General features: G+C 45.7%; 1 protein-coding gene across 3 annotated transcripts in view; it reads right to left on the bottom strand.

The window, feature by feature from the left end:
• NF2 (NF2, moesin-ezrin-radixin like (MERLIN) tumor suppressor) overlaps positions 1-19,854 on the bottom strand; it is an 855,245-nt gene that overhangs the window by 447,542 nt on the left and 387,849 nt on the right. For all 3 annotated transcript variants that reach the window (XM_069619277.1, XM_069619276.1, XM_069619278.1), the window contains one exon: positions 2,705-2,779. In XM_069619277.1, coding sequence (XP_069475378.1) covers positions 2,705-2,779 — 75 coding nt within the window. The remainder of the gene's footprint in view (positions 1-2,704; positions 2,780-19,854) is intronic.

Below are 19,854 nucleotides of genomic sequence, written 5' to 3'. Positions count from 1 at the left end.
AGGCAGCCACCATTTTGGCCACATCATTTTCTTGAGCAACGGCCAGCAAAAAGATGATCGAAAGTGAAGTGCAGTGCAGGAACCAATTCTTACAAAAAACATACGGCATAGCCCAAGTCACACCTCTGCAGTTGAATCTAGAAGCAGTTGTTACTGAAACGTGACATAGGCGGTATTTTTAAAGTAAGTGAATTAATACCAAAAGGAGTGTTACTTCGGTGTGCCTTCCGATACAAACTACAGTCTTTCATCGCCTATGGCGAAACACTATTTCCCAAATTGAAACATTGGCGCATGCCCCATTTTGCACAGGCAGCGTGCCATGTGGGAAAAGAGCTACTAACAAACGCAGGCATAAGGGGATGAGGAAGGACTGCACCAGAGAGGATGATGGGACTTTTGAGGGATCGTAGGGAGGACCCATCCCTCACGCCTGACAACAAATATAATGGACGGTAGCCACGTTGGTTGAAAATGGAACAGCAGGGATGGATGCACAGAGCATTGTGGGAGAGCACCGCAGTATTAAAGGAAATGTGTATGTCATCTCGGGGCCATTGAAGGGTCAGAGGAGAAGGGAATGGACTTGTCGCCGTGACCATGGCACAAGACAAAGTCTATCCAAACTGCTTATGTTTAGATTTCTGATGTTAACAGTGAATTACACTAATCGTTTTGGCATTCCACAATCCACTTTCACCAAAGGTAGACCTAGAATAGCTGATACGGTGTGTATATATTATAATTGCGGCCAGACATCTGTTCAACTCTACATACATCCGCAAGAAAAAAGTGATTTCAAACGAGATAAAAACACACCATTCAAGCCTGTTCCTTAAAAAAAGAAAAAAAAAACCTCTCCGCAGGCCAACCCTCTTCAAACAAAATCCTATAAACGCACCATTTCGGTGGCTATTCACCCACACACTTTAGAATGCAGCTATGACTATGACAAATTCGGTCTAACTGGTCACAAAATCGATTCGTACTCAAACACCAGACTTGCCTCAAAATTCTGACATTAAAATACAGCGACAACATAGGACAACTTTCGGTCTACCTGGGTACATATCGAGTCTCGAGCACTAGCGCTCTGTTGTGACCTTCCTCAGCACCAGTCCACATGCCTCGCCTCTTGGGTTGCTTACTGGATCCTAGCCAGCCCCCCTAAGTCTTAATCATGGCCAAATGCACACACGCATCTTAAGCCTCTTCAGAGAACTTCCCCATACTTGGACTTCAATTCCCGAGGGTGTTCCTACCAACAACGTGCTTTGAGGCCACAACAAATGGGTAAAGGCGCTATATAAATGACTAATACAATACATGTATCCTATGTGTGGGAAAAGCAGTGCCTGAATACATGGTTGAAATTTGATCATGTTTCGCAAGAAATTCTACATTCACATTAACTGGCGTACAAATATACCCAAGTCTAAAAGTACAGGAACTAGTTCTGGATGGTTCACACATATGAGGTTGTCAGATGGTACCAATATTTGACTTTTAACATGTGTAGCCAGGTGGCAGTGGCGGTGATGGTTGATTTACTATATGGAATAGTTGATCAGTACCAGAACAAGACATTCAGATGCGTAGAGACATGTATAATGACCTATACTAGACATTCCGAAAATATTACATTATCTGGGGTGGCTGTTTTGAGAATAAGAAGTGTTGCAATGAAGGTCTGTGGTGGACTGGATGTACTGTGCACAGATCCAATGCTGCACTAAGTGCCGCTGCAAAGCAGAGTAGAGCTCAAATGATGGGGAAACGTGCAGTGCTATAGATGAGAAAGTAGTGCACTGGCGCTAGACCTTGACAAATTAACAGCAATTCCAAAATCGAGGGTACAGAATGGTTGGCAAGGGCTGGGGCAAGAGAAAGAAGTCAGTCGTGGCGCAACTTGTATGGGGCATCCTCAGAAAACTGAGGTCACTATGGTTACCAATTGACGCTATCCCACTGAGGCATACACAGAAACAAGGATGAATAAGGAAATCAGTTGGCCAGGGAGAAAGGGCTCCTCTGAGAACAATCCCAAAAAAACATTTAAACGGAAGTGTGCCTACAAAGAGTGTCTGATCACTCCAAGTAGACTGCTGGTATGGAAACTGGTGCACATGTATGCTGTGCATGGGCAGCAGAGTGCCTCAATACAGACTTCACCTTTATCTCGTTTTGCAAGAAATTCTCCATTCTCAGTATCTGGGGTACAAATATCCCAAAGCAGTCAGGATAGTTTGCACACGTGGAGTTGTTCCCATTTTCGACACCTATAGACGGGTAGCAGTGCCCATCATGGTTGATTGACATATGTGAAACTGTTTCCCAGTACCAGAACAAGATGTGTGTGGAGACTTGTAAAATCACCTGCCGTATTCGGAATGCATTCAGTTATTTGGGGTAGCAGTACTGAAATAACAGAGTACTGTGATCAAGGTCTACGATGTACTGGATGACCTATGCAGAGATCGAATGCTGAAATAGGAAGTGCCACTGCAAACCAGAGTACAGATCTGCCAGGTACAGATGCAGGGAAAGTGTGCAGTGCTATAGATGATGAAAGTGGTGTTAGCCCGCACCCTAAACAAATAAACAGAAACTTCAAATCAAGGGTGTATGCGGGGGTGATGATGGATGCGAAGGGCTGGAACAAAAGGAAGGGGGCAAATATCAGTGTGAAATAGCAAAAACTTACCAACTTATTCACGCGTAGCTTTGAAGAATTGAATTTGAAGACATCTGCTTTTTTGTCAAGAGGTTTAATCGTGAACTGAAAGACAAAACAGTGAAAAGTAAATATTAAGATCACCATAAAAACATCCTGTTTGATGTTATCAGAGCCTGCAAGGTCCAAACACATGGAGGGGGGGACGCAATGGGAGACATTTGACAAGCTCCATGGGGCTGAACACGGATGCACCACGAGGATTATGCTCCAAAGGTGTAGGTCTGAATTGTCCCCATGGCTCACATTCCAGGTACAGCAAAACCAGCACGTCCATATTGTGTCCTGCACACACTTCATTGAAGATCCAACACATCCTTTAAACCAGCCCAACAGAGCCAAACCCTCTCCTCCAAACTCCATTCTGAAAGTTTAAAAACATCCTGTACCAAAACATTACACACAGCCCCAGCCAAATTTCAGGGCTCTATACTGAAGGACCAGTACACTCCAGCCTGTCCGTCACGATAGTAAGTATGTTCCCTAACAGGACAAAATGTTGTTTGATCATTCTTAAACTAAGACATCCCTTAACCTGCACCCAGGCATTCCCAACCATTACAAAATCATGGAGAACGACACTCGTGACTAATCACAGGCCGATTGCTAGCCAAAGATCTGCATTACAATCAGAGCTACACGCTCATTAGAAGAGAGGACAGCATGGTGCAAATATATGGTACAAGAGGCCATCCTAGTATGTGATTAACAGAATGCAAAAAGGGCACTGAAAGACTATTTGATAAGCTACTGTTATTTATTAAGTACAATGTCACCAGTACACACAGTGGCTTCAATACATGAGTTTAAGACTCTTCATTGCAGAGATGGGTGGGGATGCAGGGGCAGAGAAAGAGGCCCTGAGGGTCTTTATCAAGGTAAAGTGGCCCTCCATCTCTCCAAGAGGTTGTGGCAGATGGCTCGATAGCAGAGGTATCTGGTAAAAAAGTAAAATCTCGCTCCAATTCGACCTGCTCCGACTTGGGGAATTACTGCTTAATTATACTAATATCCTTTATTTGAGCGCTTTTGTAGTCTTAACCACTTCCTCAGGTACAGGTAAAGCAGAGCATTTGAAAAACATTAAAAGCTTAAATAGCCCCTTCTGGGATTCCTCATTTCCGTATCTCTGCCGGTCTGTGCACCAATTTGTAGCTTGTTCAGAAAGACATGCATTACAGAAGTTAAATCCATCCTATACATTGAGGTCTTCAAGGTTTGAAGGATATACCGTTAAGTGGGGCAGGGGGTCAATGGAACTGAAGCTCGGTATATGTTCAGCCGATCCCTTTGCAATACAAATGGTGGCACAATCATCCACTTAACTGAGATTGTGCCTCTAGAAGTAGAGAGGAGGTACAACAATGGATGGTTTAGGCCTTTCACTCGTGGAACTCTTTGTGGAACTTGGTGTGTTAAGTTTGTATCAAAAACTATATCCGGATTGAGTTTGATGACAATCATGAGAAATGGGCAGGCTCCGATATGAGACGGAGCCCCTGACAGGCCTCTGGGAAGCTTGTATTGCTGGGGCCTTTTGAGGGCTCAAAGGGCAAGAAGGCATTGCCTTAGAAAGGCTAGTGGAGCTGGTGCAGTGTCGGGCAGATGTCATACAAGGGCTTTGAAAAAACTGTTAGACTGTGTCAAGTATGAAAGTTGAGATCCCTGCATTTCTATGGGTTGAAAGAGTTAATGTTAGTTGGGATAGTGACTCATGAAACTGCGACGTTTCTTCAAGTCCCTTGTAAGTATATTGAACATGTACATGCATTTGAATTCATAGGTCATCTTTGTTTTGTTAGTCATGATGAAATGATCATTCCCTTGAGACCCCCACACTCCCCCCCCAGAGTACAGTCATTTTAAGAACAAGAGTAGGATTTGCCTCTGTAAAATGCTCACCAAATGGGCTGTCCTTTGTACATCACTTGATACTTTTACAGTGTAGCGTGATGCTCTTATATGGCTGTTAACCAGTTCTCCTATATACTCGCATCGCCTTGGGCATTTCAGGCACATAATCAAGTAAATAAAGTTGGTGGATGCACATGAAAAAACTCCCCATAATTTAGTTGCCCAGCCCTGTGTGGGGTATGTTGATTGTATCTGAAAGGTTGATATGTGGACAGGTTAGGCATTTTCTGTGCTATTTGTATGTAGTGTGCTTATAACCATACTTTCTTGGCTGCTTCCCTGAACGTACCAAGGGGCATCTCTAGGAAAACATCTCACAACCATCTTGTTGCAGGATGGGTTGTAGTCTGTTAGCAATTCTACAGAGAACCTTCAACTCTGGATTGTATAGGACTACCAGTGGTGCCTGGGTTTGTGCCTCTCCTGCTCTTTGTTCTAGGAAGTTGCTCCAGGAATCTTTATTGCCCTGTGAATCTTTCTGTCCACATTTCTGTGGTTGTATCCATGATTTTTATCTCCTCTTTAGTACTACTGACCCTGGCCCATTTAACACAGTGTACCATTCAAACCTCGAAGGGTTTAACCTTTGTAATGCAAGCCTCTCTGAACATGCTACAAATCAGGTACACAGAAATACACACATGATGAAATAAGGAACCCAGAAGGTGCAATTTACATTGACATTTTTTTAAAAAATAACCCTTAATTTCATCTGTATCTGAGGAGGTGTTCAAGACCAAGGACACTCACAAATAAATGACGTTTAATCTAATTAAGGTAACAACTTGTTTTCTTTTGGATCAACACTTTATTCTACCCTTGGCTAAAGCTGTATAAGAAATATATGCAGCAAATATGACTTACGAGTAAATGGTCTTTCTGTCACTTGTTTCTGCTTAAAATCACATGCTTTCCATAGGCCGCCATCTTGTGGTTGGTGTGGAGTATTATACAATCTTTTAAAATTCTAAATGGGTCATCGAGAGAGGCGTGCCTGCAACATTATCCTACTCTACATGTGCGGGTACCCAGGATCCTTCAGGTATCGATGTTCAGACAGTTTATTTTCAGACATGGTGTGTGAGACAATCTGCTCCTTTTGCTCTGGGTTTTTGGGAACATGAGATTTTTAAGCAGATACAACCCACAGAAAGAAGATTACTGGTAAGTAATATTTGCCTTCTGAGGCTTGAGAATCTGCTTAGATTCACATGCTTTGCATAGATTAGCAGTCAGTACTCCGTGATGGAGGGTGAGTGGAAGGAGGAGATGCAAATAAGCATATTAAATTGCCTGGCCCACATAAGAATCTGCTTTTGCTTGTGTGTCAACACAATACTGTTTTGTGAAAGTGTGCATGGAACTCCATGTTGCTGTTTTGCAAATGGCTTCCAGTGGGACATTAGCGATGAAAGCTAAGGTTGCTTCAGTACCACATGTGGAATGTACCCTATGGTAAACACAAGTGTTTTGTTTCCTAGAATATAGCACATGTTTAATCACATAACAATCCATCTTGCAATGGTGGCCTTAGTCACTGGGTCTCCTTCCCTTCAATGATACAAAAAATAAATGTACGTTTTTTAAAGATCTTTATATCGATCGAGGTAGTTCGAAGAACGTAGAGCGTAGAGCGTAGAGCGTGTGTCAGGCCCTTTCTCCCCTGCTTTGTGGATTTTGAAAGAAAGCTGGTAACACAATGGATTGATTAACAAGGAATTTAGATATTAATTTAGTTGACCATCTAGGGTGCGTTCTTAGCACCACTTTATGCTGATTTACTGTTGTAAAAGATTCAGCCACTGACCGGGCTTGCAGTTCACTAATCCTTCTGATAGAAGTGATTGCAACAAGACAATCCACCTTATATAAAAGCTCTTATCAGAGCTTTGTGCATAGATTCAAAGGGGGCCCACAGTAGCCTTGAGAAAACTGTGTTAAAGTTCCACCCTGGTGGTGGGTGAGCCACTGGGGGATAGATTTGCTTCTCTACTTCCATGAAGGCTTTAACTACTGGTACCTAAGCGTTATGTAATATTATCATAAATGTGAATAATCTTCCTGGCCTGTGTCAACCCCAGAACAGTTTGTTTGGACGTGGTAATTATTTAGGTGAGTGAGTGGAAACATTTTCCCAGTCTTCACCTAGTTTTCTACTCTTTTCATGGGAGACCTTTTTATGCCTTCCCATAGTGTGTGATTGGATTTATAGTTCCCTATAACTGTTGGGCTTGGGCTGGGTTGCCCCTTTAGGCTCCCCTTTGTAATTTCTCTTTAATTTACTTGAGTGAAATACTGTTCCCAAGGGGTAAAGTGGGATTTACATTCCCTTTACATTTATTTTAGTGAGCAAGCACACCCCACCTTATGTTGAGTGCTGGGGTGATACAATGTATCCCCTTTCTTACTTACCTGGTAACATTTCAGTTACAATTGCAAGTTTACTTGAATGGCTGGTGGCAGTGAAACGACTTATGACTTTTAGTCACTATTACTCGGTAATGCACAGGAGGGCCACCATTCTGCTAGAATGGTGCACTTTTTTTTATAGCCATTTCATGTTTGCTTGTGGTTCCTAAGGTCTTCTGCCATTCTAGGCGGGAACAACCTTGGTTGAAGTTTTGTCTTCGGCGGGAATTCTTTGTATTCCCTGAAGAGGCTCCAGAGCGCCTGAGAAGGCAGGCAGCGAGGGAGGAGTCCAAAACTCTGAAGCCCTTTGTCTTTCACCTTGCCTGAAAGGAACCAGTTCCCACTGGGGGCTCGCTGTCCTGACTGGACAGCCAGACCACCCCCTTTCTGTTAACTGCAGGGAGAGTTTGCAGAAGTTGTGCTGTAGTTCCTGATAAATACTCGGATCCCGGAAGCTGCTGACAAGTTGACCACTGGAACCAAATAAAAAGAGGAAGACTAAGAACGAACGTCTAACAATTGTCAGTGCCCGGAGAGCCTGCTGTGTAACTGGGGCCTGATGTAACCCTTACTTCCAAGCACCCTGTGGGTCTCGAATACGATGACTACGACCCAGAGGCTGGCGAGATCCACTAGTCTCAAGCAGACCTCCAAAACGAGCCATCCCTCAATATGCTATGACCTTGCTGGGCTGCAAACCGCCAATACCCAGGGACCTTGAGCCAATGTGCGGTGCATGGTCTTCTGAAGTCCGAATCCTGCCGAAACTTTGGTGGACTCCTACTGGACCTCCAGTGACATGATTCAAAGTCCCCTCACCAGAGTGCGGGACCTAGAGAGTGAAGAGAATCCGACCAGTGATATTCATTCTTCATTTGGCTCTGTAAAAAAGGAGCGAAATCCATAGTAGCGAGAAGCTGATAATCCTTTGCTGGCAGCCTTTTCTGACGACTGCTGCTGCCAGTTTTCCTTCAGTGTCCATTCCTTCAGTCTGCTGACCAAGAACCCACGGACTGGATCCTGTGCTGCTGCATCCTGAAGGCAGCCACTCAGAAGCTCTTCTTTTCTCATAAGGTACTGTGTTGGCTTGGGTAATACTTAACTTACGTTTTGTGTGAATCCTGTGAAGCTGAGTGGGTGATTCGTATGGTTGGGAGTTTGCTCATACCATTCGCACATGCCCAATGCTGGAATACATATAGGGAGCCTTCTGTTAAGACTCCAAACACTTGACTAACTCTGAAGCTAATACTTACTTGTTGAAGAAGATATCCTCTGGAACTCTGACTTTCCTGTACCTGAACTCTATCCTGAACTTCCTACAGCTGGCTCCTAGACCACTAAGGTCCCTCTTCTGCCTGAGAAAACTCATGCTATATAGACTAGGAAAGGACTTTGACAAGTGTAAAAGTACTTACTTGTAAATGAGTGTGTTGTAACTGTAGCTCTGCAATAGAATAAGTTACAAAGTGTCAACACGTGTATACTTCCCTTTAAGTTGCTTGTTGCTCCTTTAAAATGTATAGAAGTTATTTTACTATCTTTGAATTGTGGGTCACACTTCTAAAAAGTAATAGAGTTGGTAGAGTATTATCAGTTCTAAAGTGAATGGGCCTCATTATAAGATTGCCGGTCCGTTAACAACGATGCCGGTAAGCTACCGGCACCGTTGTTACCGGACCGGCATACTCAGAGTTCTGTGAACGGTTGCCTTTCAGCCCGCCAGGTCTGACCTGGCAGGCGGAACGGCACCCACTTGCAGACCTTGGCGGACGCACCGGCACTGTTGCAGACAGTGCCGGTGCATCCATCCTCCCCATTCCCATTGTGTCCAATGGGACTCTAATGGGAATGGGGGAGTAATTTTTCCCGGCGCCTGGCAATGGGGAGTTACCGGGACTGCCATTGCCGAGCGCCGGGAAAAAATGACTACGGCGGTAGCCATGCAGTTTCTATCGGCACGGCTACCGCCATAGTCATAATGAGGCCCAATGAGTGTAAAAGCCCTCCAATAGGATTTACCGGGATCACACCATTACTGCAACTACTTCACTGCGACCCCGGAAAATGTCGACCTTATTTTTTATTTGTACATTTGCAGTCTCAAATACAATTGATGGTGGGCAGTCATAATTTCGAAAAATAAATGTCGACAGACAAAAATGTCGACAAAAAAATGTCGAAAAAAAAAATTTCGACTTTCGTTTTTTTAATTATATATATTTATTTTAGGGGTTCGGGAGTTAAAAAAAAGGGAAAAATTAAAAAAAAAATTTAAAAAAGGTGGGTCAGGGGGGAACCCCCCCATTTCGAAAAAAAAAATGCATTGAAAAAAAAAGTCGATATTTTTTTTTCAAAATTTTGACTTTCGACATTTTTGTTGTCGAAATTATCACTATGAACCACAATTGATAGCGAATTGGTCTTTGTTGACGGTGTTTTTATTTTGGTAATGGTAATTTGGGTGCTGCTTGGTGGCGATTAGTAACACTCAGACTGCCGAGTGTGTCACAATTTATGAAGAACAGAATTTTCAAGTCACCTTCTAGCGCACCTGAAGTTAACGCTAACTATAGGTTAAATGATGTTCCAAAAATCATATTTGTTGTATCATGAGGCTTTTTTATTCCAAAAATGATCCTCCAAAAATTATTCTTAAATAGTAGTGCCCTCTACAAGTTTTTCACCAAATCTATTGGCTCATCAGGAGGGATTTATACAGAAAATTCAATTCAAATTCGTTGATTAGATATAAACATGCCTAATGGTTAAATATTCGCATTCATTTAGAAAGCTTGGCCCAGGTTTAGATTCCAATTAGTTTGAAATTTGAGTGGTCTTGGTAACGTGTGTGTTTGGGGTTTCCCCTGTGCTGTTTTAACCCAATAGGAGTTTCTTTAAAGTCTTTCGATTGAGACTTGAGAGCTTCATTTTCTGTTATAAATCCCTCCTGACGAGCAAATAGATTTGGTGAATCACGTGTAATAGGCACTATTATTTAAGAATAATTTTTGGAGGATCATTTTTGGAATAAAAAAGCCTCATGATACAACAAATATGATTTTTGGAACATCATTTAACCTATAGTTAGCGTTAACTTCAGGTGCGCTAGAAGGTGACTTGAAAAATCTGTTCTTCATAAATTACGACCTTATTTTTTATTTGAACCCCTTTACACCCCATATGTCCCAGCACTCTTCTGTATCCGAGGTCCAGGTGACGGCTCAAAGCCACTGAGTGTGTGTGGGGGCCCCAGGGCGAAGCCAGCATAATAGGATGCAACGGGTTGCAAGTATCATACACAGTCCAGCCTATTTCCTAGAGTCACGCCCGAGCCGGGGGAATTTGTGGAAAATACAAGACAATGGAGATGGGGTGCAATCCAGAATTTCAGATATTGAAGTGCATGCCTCCTCCCAAAATGGAGAGAGGCGTGGGCAGGACCACACCATATGCATATAGTCAGCATCATACGAAGTACATCTTGGGCAGGTGGGGGGATGGTCTTTCGACATACGATGCAATCTGATCAGGTGTAGTGAAATCTGTGGAGCACCTTACATTGAATAAGCTTAAATTGAGAATTGAATGAGATTTCGTGGATACGAGCACACATGCGGTCCCAGCGTTGGTCTGTCATTTCGATCCCCAAATCCTCCCCCCAGGTGTCTCCAAGATTAGTAATAGGGGAGGCGGCCTTACTCTGGAGAAGAGTGTATAATCTGGAGATCTTCCCTTTCAAGGATGTGGTGTTCAGGATTTCGGACCGTATCTAATCATCTAAAGGGATTGCAGGGAAGTCTGGGCACCTGTTTTTAAAAGAGCGGCGGAGACCAGCATACTGTAACCAATGAGCGGGCTTACCCCGTAGGGGCTCCGGTAAGTCTAGCCACTCGAGGAAAATACCCTGGTCGAATGCATCCTGGACAGCACCAAGACCTGTACTAGCCCAGAGTCGTGCCGTCGTGGGGTCTACACAGGGAGATTCTGGCAGGAAGTTCCAAAGGGAGAGATTGCCATGAAAGGGATGTGTAATAAAGGCCGCTTGCCATAGCGTATTTAGGGCCAGCGCAGTAGATCCTGTGGGGTCGAGGGATTCAAATTTGATACCATCAGAGGGCAGAACTAAGGAGCGAATGGCACGGCCATCTACGGCCAGGCGCTCGAGCTTGGCATGTGGTGGGGGGTCTGTGGGTACAAACCAGTGTGTAGCATAGTGTGCTTGAGCAGCTATCCAATACCTCTCAAAGTTGGGGGCGCCAAAGCCTCCTCGCGACATCGGAGTTGACAGCGTGTCCAGTTTCAGGCAGACCGCACCGGAATGCCATAGAAAGGCATTGACGGTTCGGGTCAATGTCTTAAAGAATTCATGGCCTGGCCACAAAGGGACGTTTAAGAATCTGTATTAAAGTTGGGGCAGTAAAATCATTTTAAGGATGCCGATCCTACCTGCCAGGGAAAATCGGTAATTTAGTCCAGCCTATGCATTTTCGGGCAAGGGTGTTCGGATACTTCCCAAAATTGGCCTTGTATAAGGGAATCCGTTGATGTGCGACCACGACCCCAAGATAGGTTAATCTCAGATTGTGAACATGCAAATCCCAGGGGATAAGGGGGGGGGGGGTGGCATCGGTCAATGGGAATAGAACAGTTTACTTTGAGACCAGATGTCTCCCCAAATTGAACAATATCATCCAGTATCAGGCTAGGTTTTGTTCTGGAGAGCGAATGAAGAGGACCGCGTTGTCTGCATATAGTGAAATGATCTCGGGGGCACCGACCAGTCTCAGGCCTCTGTGAGCATGCATCTGACGTATCCTATCGGCCAATGGTTCAATGGCTATGGCAAATATTAGCAGCGAAAAGGGGCACTCCTGTCTCGTGCCTCTGGCCATTTGGAATTGGGCCGAACACCAGTCCTCGGTGCGGACCCTGGCGACGGGGGAAGAGTACAAGAGTTTAACCCAAGACCGAAAACGGGGTCCAAAGTTACTCCTCTCGAGGACCCGCCATAGGTAGCTCCAGGAGACAGAGTCGAACGCCTTCCGCATATCAAGAGTGGCAGCAACCGCCTGTGTGCCCGGATCCACCCGGGCTAGAATGTTGAAGAGGCGACGCAAATTAAGGGAAGTAGAGTGGCCCTGAATAAACCTTGACTGGTCTGGGTGTATAATGTACGACACATACAGAGCCAGTCTCAAGGCCATCACCTTAGCGTAGATCTTGACGTTGCAATTGATAAGGGAAAGGGGGCGATATGAGGCGCATAGTGTGGGGGGGTTTGCCTGGCTTGAGTAATACTGAAATTATAGTCCCCCAAAGAGAGGGGGGGTGTAACGCTCACCTGATTCCCGTAGAGGCGCCGGTCTTGACTGGGCGTATACCGTATCTTCAAAGGTGATGTGTAACACACGGCTGGCTCTTTGGGCTGTACCTCTGTGCACTGTATGTCTGACTCGAAGGGTAAGATGTCTGCAGATAGAAAATATGGGATTAAGGAACTGGGTTATTGAATGTCTCTCTCTTCTTCCCTTTCTCTTCTCCTGTAGAACCCCAAAGGTTAACGCTCTCACCTTAGGTAAGTGAACGCTGTGCTCTCCATCTGCCTCGGGGCAGGGTGCTGTAACCAGTTTCTTCACTGGATAAGGGGAGCAGGCCTCTTGACTTCAGAGGACTGCTGTCCGTCGTTTACTGCACGAACGGTAAGTTTCGAGTAATTCTAATGTCTTTAAAGTCTTTAGTAATGATGTCTCTTGTTTTGCAGGGTTCCGGCGATGGCGGATGACGGGCTGAAGTGAGTTGAAGATGGAGCCCGTGTGATGAATAGAAGCGCCTGGAAGCACGTAAGTAAGCGCTTGTTGCCTGCTTCACGATGCGCTCTAACTGTCTTTTTATTTTGCAGGTACAAGTTCGGAGCGGCTGCAGGGTGTTGGAATACCCACTGGGTTAGATGTGGAAAGGAGTAATGGCACTTGAGTATTAAAGTTCCCCAATGTCTTTAAACGCACCTTGTTTTTGTCTTTCAGATGCGGGATGCAGCGCCGAAGGCCTCCGGAGCGTGCGAAGAGTTGGTAAGCTTTTGTCTTTCAGATGCCGGAATGCAGTGTAAAGACCTCCAGAGCGCACGAAGAGTAGGTAAGCCTTTCTCTTTCAGATGCCGGAATGCAGCGCGAGGCGTTGGTGACAGCCGATGGACCAGGTAAGTGAAGAGCTGTCACTGAAGACCGTAATGCTAACCTGTTCTTTCTTGTCTTTATAGGTGTTGCTGAAGACTGGATTCAGGATGGTAAGCCTTTTTCCTTAGGCCCAGGATCAGATGCAGAAGACACGATGAGCGTTCTGCTGCTGAGGATGCAGAATAACGCAAAGCAAGATTCATCCATCGGGTGTGGTTTAAATAGCCTCCTGTAGTGCTTATGTGTCTCCTTCCACAGCCACACCTAGGTAAGAAAAGAGTTCCTGCTTTCCAGAAGAGTTCCAGTGTTCTGAATCTAGGGAGTGGCTCCTGTCCCTCCCAACAGGAAAAGTAGTTCCAAACAGAAGAGGATCAGAGGCTCAACTGGCAGGCAAGTAAGCAGCATGGTCTGCTGCAGGTAAGTCCACCCAAGCATTATGAGCCCGGCGCTTCCAGCGCTGGGACTGGGCATATTTATGAGCCTGGTGCCACTGGCGCCAGGACTGGGTCCAAAAGGTCCCAATTGGGACTGGTTGGCACTCGGAACCTGGGTTATGGATCTGCTTCCAAGGGAGTTGGGAAAACCCTGACCTTTTGGAAGCAGAGATCATGACAGTACCCCCCCTCAAGGCCCCTCCCAAACCGGGCTTCTCCGGGGGTTTTGGCTTGTCAGGAAATGTTCGGTGAAATCTTTTGATTAGGCGAGGAGCGTGGACATATTCAGCAGGTTCCCAGGATCTCTCTTGGGGGCCGTAGCCTTTCCAGTCAATTAGGTAAAATAGTTTAGATTTGGAGATCTTGGAGTCCAGAATGCTTTTGACTTCAAACTCGAGTTCTCCATCAACTAGGATAGGTTTTGGAGATTTAGTTAGTCGGGTTTGAGGTTGCACGGGTTTTAATAGAGAGACGTGGAAGACCGGATGTATCTTCATGTGCGGGGGCAAGTCCATCTTGACCGCTACTGGGTTTACTATGGTAGTGATGGAATAGGGACCAAGGTATCTTGGGTTGAATGTGCGTGGCCCTTTTAGAGGTAGATATTTGGTGGATAACCAGACTTGATCCCCTACTTGATATTGAGGGGCTTCCTTCCGATGTTGACCTGCTCCTTTCTTGTATTGTTCTTTAGCCCTTTGAAGGTGAGAAACAGCTTCCTTAAAGGCTTGGGTGATTGTAGAATGCAGGTAGTCTACTGCTGGTGTTTCAAGATCTTGGAGGGGATCCAACTCCGAGGTTCGAGGGTGACTGCCGTACAAAAGAAAAAACGGGGTTTTCCCAGTTCCCGAATGGACAGAGTTATTGTAGGCATATTCGGCTATCCAAAGGATGTCTTTCCAAGTTTTTTCAGTTTGTTGCAGCATGCAGCGTAAATACTGTTCCAGAGTTTGATTGGTCCTCTCGGTTTGTCCGTCGGTCTGAGGGTGGTGACTGGTCGATAGTCTCACATCAATTTGAGCTGACCGACAGCAACTTCGCCAAAAATGAGAAATAAATTGACTACCTCGATCCGAAATTAGAACCGAAGGAAAACCGTGCAGTCGGACGATGTTTTCGAGAAATTCTCGGGCCAGAGTTGCTGCTGTTGGCAAGCCTTTGAGCGGAATGAAATGCGCCATCTTGGAGAATAAGTCCACGATTACTAGAATCGTATTGTATCCGGAGCATGGAGGTAGATCGGTGATGAAGTCCATAGAAAGCGTATGCCAAGGGCGAGGTGGGATGTCAATAGGGCGTAAGAGGCCTGCTGGTCTTTCCTTTTGACTCTTGTTTTGGGCGCATACTCCACAGGACATTATAAAGTCTCTGATATCTTTTTTCCAAGACGGCCACCAGAAGTAGCGCTTGATCTTTTCTGAGGTCTTGGCCATACCGGGATGTCCTTCCATTAAAGAATCGTGATAACAAGAGATTACTTTTTTCTGTAAATCTGTGCTGGGTAGGTATAATCGTTCTTGGAAATACAATAAGTTGTCCTTTACTGCAAAGTCCTTTCCCTGCAGATGCCAATTCTGTATGTCTGCTGGAGTTACAAGTTGCCTGGCTTTATCCTTAACTTCCTCTATGGATTCTGTGGCGATTACACCCAGAATTCTTTGTTCGGGAATGATTGGTACAGGTTTAGGGTTGATCAAGTGTTCTTCCACTCCCATCCGAGAAAGGGCATCAGCTTTACCGTTCTTTGTACCAGGTCGATAGGTAATTATGAAGTCAAACTCGGCAAAGAATAATGCCCAACGGAGTTGTCTAGAGGATTGGGCTTTTGCGGTTTTCAAAATATTGCAGGTTTCGGTGATCCGTAATCACAGTAACGGTGTGTCGGGCCCCCAGCAGATAATGCCGCCAAGCCTTAAAGGCAGACTTGATAGCCAGAAGTTCCTTGTCAGTAATCGTGTAATTGATTTCAGGAGGCGAGAATTTGCGGGACCAAAATGCCACGGGATGCAACTGATTGTTTACCGGGTCCTTTTGTGATAGAACTGCCCCCATGGCAAGGCTTGAAGCATCAGTTTCCACGATGTAGGGGAGTTCGGGGCGAGGGTGTTTTAAGATTGGTGCAGAGATAAATTTAGTCTTCAAATCCTGGAAAGCTTGTTCCGCCTCGGTAGACCATTCAAAACGTTTGTTTTTCTTTAACAAGGCAGTGATGGGCTGGACTATTGGAGAGAATTCGGGGATAAACCTGCGGTAAAAGTTAGCGAAGCCTAACATGCTTTGCACACCTTTTACGGAGGATGGTGATGGCCATTTGAGAACTGCATCCACCTTCTTTGAATCCATACGCACTCCGCCAGGTGATAATATGAATCCCAAGAATTCAACTTCAGTCACGTTGAAAACACATTTTTCCAACTTAGCGAAAAGTGTGTGTTGACGCAATCTTTCGAGGACCATTTTCACGTGTTTCCGATGTTCAGATTCCGATGAAGAATAAATGAGGATGTCGTCAATGTAAACAACAACACACACATCTATGAGCTCTCTGAGGACATCGTTCATAAAATATTGAAAGGCGGCCGGGGCATTGCAAAGTCCGAAGGGCATGATCTGATATTCAAATAGCCCATACTTGGTGCGGAAGGCCGTCTTCCATTCATCGCCCTCTTTTACTCGTACCAAGTGGTAAGCTCCTCTAAGATCCAGCTTTGTATATATGCATGCTTTTCTGACTTGGTCCAGGAGTTCAGGGATCAAAGGTAACGGATATCTATTCTTAACAGTGATCTGGTTCAGGGAGCGATAATCTATACAAGTTCTAAGGTCTCCTTCCTTTTTTGGAACGAAGAACAAAGCTGAAGAAGCAGGGGACTTGGAAGGACGAATAAACCCATTTGCCAGGTATTGATCCAGGTATTGTCGAAGGTGAAGGTTCTCAGGCTCGGTGAGGGCATAAATTCTACTACAAGGAGGAGTAGATCCAGGTATCAGGTCTATCTGGCAGTCATAAGACCTATGAGGAGGTAGAGAGTTAGCCTGATCCTTCCGGAAAACATCTTGGTATTCTAGGTATTCAGGAGGTAACTGGGGAGTCTCTGAAGAAATTGCTGCCAGTGCAACACCAGGTGGAGGGTGACAAGTAGAGACACATTCTGGAAACTGGACCGTTCTTGCTCGCCAATCGATCAGAGGATTGTGTTTCTCTAACCAAGGTATTCCTAGAATAATCTGAAACTGAGGGGCCTTGATCACATCGAACACGATCTTCTCATGGTGTCCATCTTGACTTACTAGCGTCACCTCTTGAGTGGTATGCGTTACTGGCCCGGAGGCTATCTCCGTACCATCCACCGTAGTAATGACGTCCTTTACAGCCTTGGGACAAAGAGTTAGATTCATCCTCAAAACCATTTCATGATCCACATAATTGCCGATGGCACCGCTGTCGACGTAAGCTTCAATTGCATGTAATCGATCCGGATTATCAGGGCTAATGAGGACCATAGGTATCACGAAATGCGAGGTCACGGAACTGGTTTTCACGCTCGGCAAGAGGACCTCTATTCTTGTCGGGCGAGGTCGTTTCCCTGCTCAGAGTTTGTAACTTTGGTAACTGCAGCTCCTACTGCCTTCTTGGCAGGTTTCACCGGACAGTCTCGAAGAAAGTGCCCTGAGTTTCCGCAATAGAGGCATAATTGCAACTGTTTTCTCCTTTCCCGCTCCTTTTGTGTTAGAGGACCTTTCAGACCCCCTATTTGCATGGGTTCCCCGGAGTCTACTCCTTTGGAAGGAGTTGGCGGTTTGGAAAATACTCGAGCATCAAACTTGGAACGATCGGCCTTCCTGTTCTGCAATCTGTGATCTATTTGAACGACTAAGTCTATATAGTCCGAACAATCTTGTGGGGGATTCACTACTTGGGCTAACACATCTTTGAGCTCTCCACGTAGACCTCTATAAAACAGCGTAATCCTTTTGTCCTCAGGCCATTGAGTTTCCACTATCAGTCTGTTGAAAGACGCAATATAAGCCAAAAGGTCTTGATTACCTTGTCGCAACAAAAGAAGCTCATTGTCCAAGGCCTGCCCCTGTGAATGTCTTGCGAACAGTTTTTCCATACTGAGCTGAAAAGCTTGAAAATCATGGAGGACCGGATCATCTTGATTTACTAGAGGGATCGACCAGTCTGCCGCATTGCCACTAAGGTACGAAAGCACGAAAGCTACTTTAGCTTGATCAGTTGGAAAGGCTGCTGGCCGGCATAAGAAATGCAACCGGCACTGATTGATAAATACTGCAAACCTCTTTGGGTCACCAGAAAATCGTTCGGGCGGAGCCAGAGGTACATTCCCAGGTAGGTTGATCTGCACTGGATTCATAGAGGATGTAGAAGGAAGATTTCCCCCAGATGCGGGTAACGGGGTCTGTCCGGCTTGTGACTGTAGCAATTGTCTAGCGAGATCATCTGTTCGCTCCTTGGAAATAATCAGTTCCCTTCTTAGAGCGTTCGTTTCCTGACGGGCTGCATGCACTTCTGCCCTTAGTTCCCCAAGTAACTGGGCTAGCTGGTCGGTATCCGAGGTTTCCATAGCGCCTGGACGGGAGTTTTGTGGTAGGCTTTGCGTTCTGTAACGCTCACCTGATTCCCGTAGAGGCGCCGGTCTTGACTGGGCGTATACCGTATCTTCAAAGGTGATGTGTAACACACGGCTGGCTCTTTGGGCTGTACCTCTGTGCACTGTATGTCTGACTCGAAGGGTAAGATGTCTGCAGATAGAAAATATGGGATTAAGGAACTGGGTTATTGAATGTCTCTCTCTTCTTCCCTTTCTCTTCTCCTGTAGAACCCCAAAGGTTAACGCTCTCACCTTAGGTAAGTGAACGCTGTGCTCTCCATCTGCCTCGGGGCAGGGTGCTGTAACCAGTTTCTTCACTGGATAAGGGGAGCAGGCCTCTTGACTTCAGAGGACTGCTGTCCGTCGTTTACTGCACGAACGGTAAGTTTCGAGTAATTCTAATGTCTTTAAAGTCTTTAGTAATGATGTCTCTTGTTTTGCAGGGTTCCGGCGATGGCGGATGACGGGCTGAAGTGAGTTGAAGATGGAGCCCGTGTGATGAATAGAAGCGCCTGGAAGCACGTAAGTAAGCGCTTGTTGCCTGCTTCACGATGCGCTCTAACTGTCTTTTTATTTTGCAGGTACAAGTTCGGAGCGGCTGCAGGGTGCCGGAATACCCACTGGGTTAGATGTGGAAAGGTGTAATGGCACGTGAGTATTAAAGTTCCCCAATGTCTTTAAACGCACTTTGTTTTTGTCTTTCAGATGCGGGATGCAGAGCCGAAGGCCTCCGGAGCGTGCGAAGAGTTGGTAAGCTTTTGTCTTTCAGATGCCGGAATGCAGTGTGAAGACCTCCGGAGCGCACGAAGAGTAGGTAAGCCTTTGTCTTTCAGATGCCGGAATGCAGCGCGAGGCGTTGGTGACAGCCGATGGACCAGGTAAGTGAAGAGCTGTCACTGAAGACCGTAATGCTAACCTGTTCTTTCTTGTCTTTATAGGTGTTGCTGAAGACTGGATTCAGGATGGTAAGCCTTTTTCCTTAGGCCCAGGATCAGATGCAGAAGACACGATGAGCGTTCTGCTGCTGAGGATGCAGAATAACGCAAAGCAAGATTCATCCATCGGGTGTGGTTTAAATAGCCTCCTGTAGTGCTTAGGTGTCTCCTTCCACAGCCACGCCTAGGTAAGAAAAGAGTTCCTGCTTTCCAGAAGAGTTCCAGTGTTCTGAATCTAGGGAGTGGCTCCTGCCCCTCCCAACAGGAAAAGTAGTTCCAAACAGAAGAGGATCAGAGGCTCAACTGGCAGGCAAGTAAGCAGCATGGTCTGCTGCAGGTAAGTCCACCCAAGCATTATGAGCCCGGCGCTTCCAGCGCTGGGACTGGGCATATTTATGAGCCTGGTGCCACTGGCGCCAGGACTGGGTCCAAAAGGTCCCAATTGGGACTGGTTTGCACTCGGAACCTGGGTTATGGATCTGCTTCCAAGGGAGTTGGGAAAACCCTCACCTTTTGGAAGCAGAGATCATGACAGGGGGAGAATGCCCGATTCACAGGTTTCCTTCCAGAGGGCCAGTAGTTGGGGAACCAAGACAGTTTTGTAGCGCTTGTAGAATTCAACGAGGAGTCAGTCGG

The sequence above is a fragment of the Ambystoma mexicanum genome, chromosome 10 (genome assembly GCF_040938575.1).
Source record: "Ambystoma mexicanum isolate Mex_15411 chromosome 10, UKY_AmexF1_1, whole genome shotgun sequence".
NCBI lineage: Eukaryota > Metazoa > Chordata > Amphibia > Caudata > Ambystomatidae > Ambystoma > Ambystoma mexicanum.
This window is presented reverse-complemented; position numbering and strand designations above follow the sequence as displayed.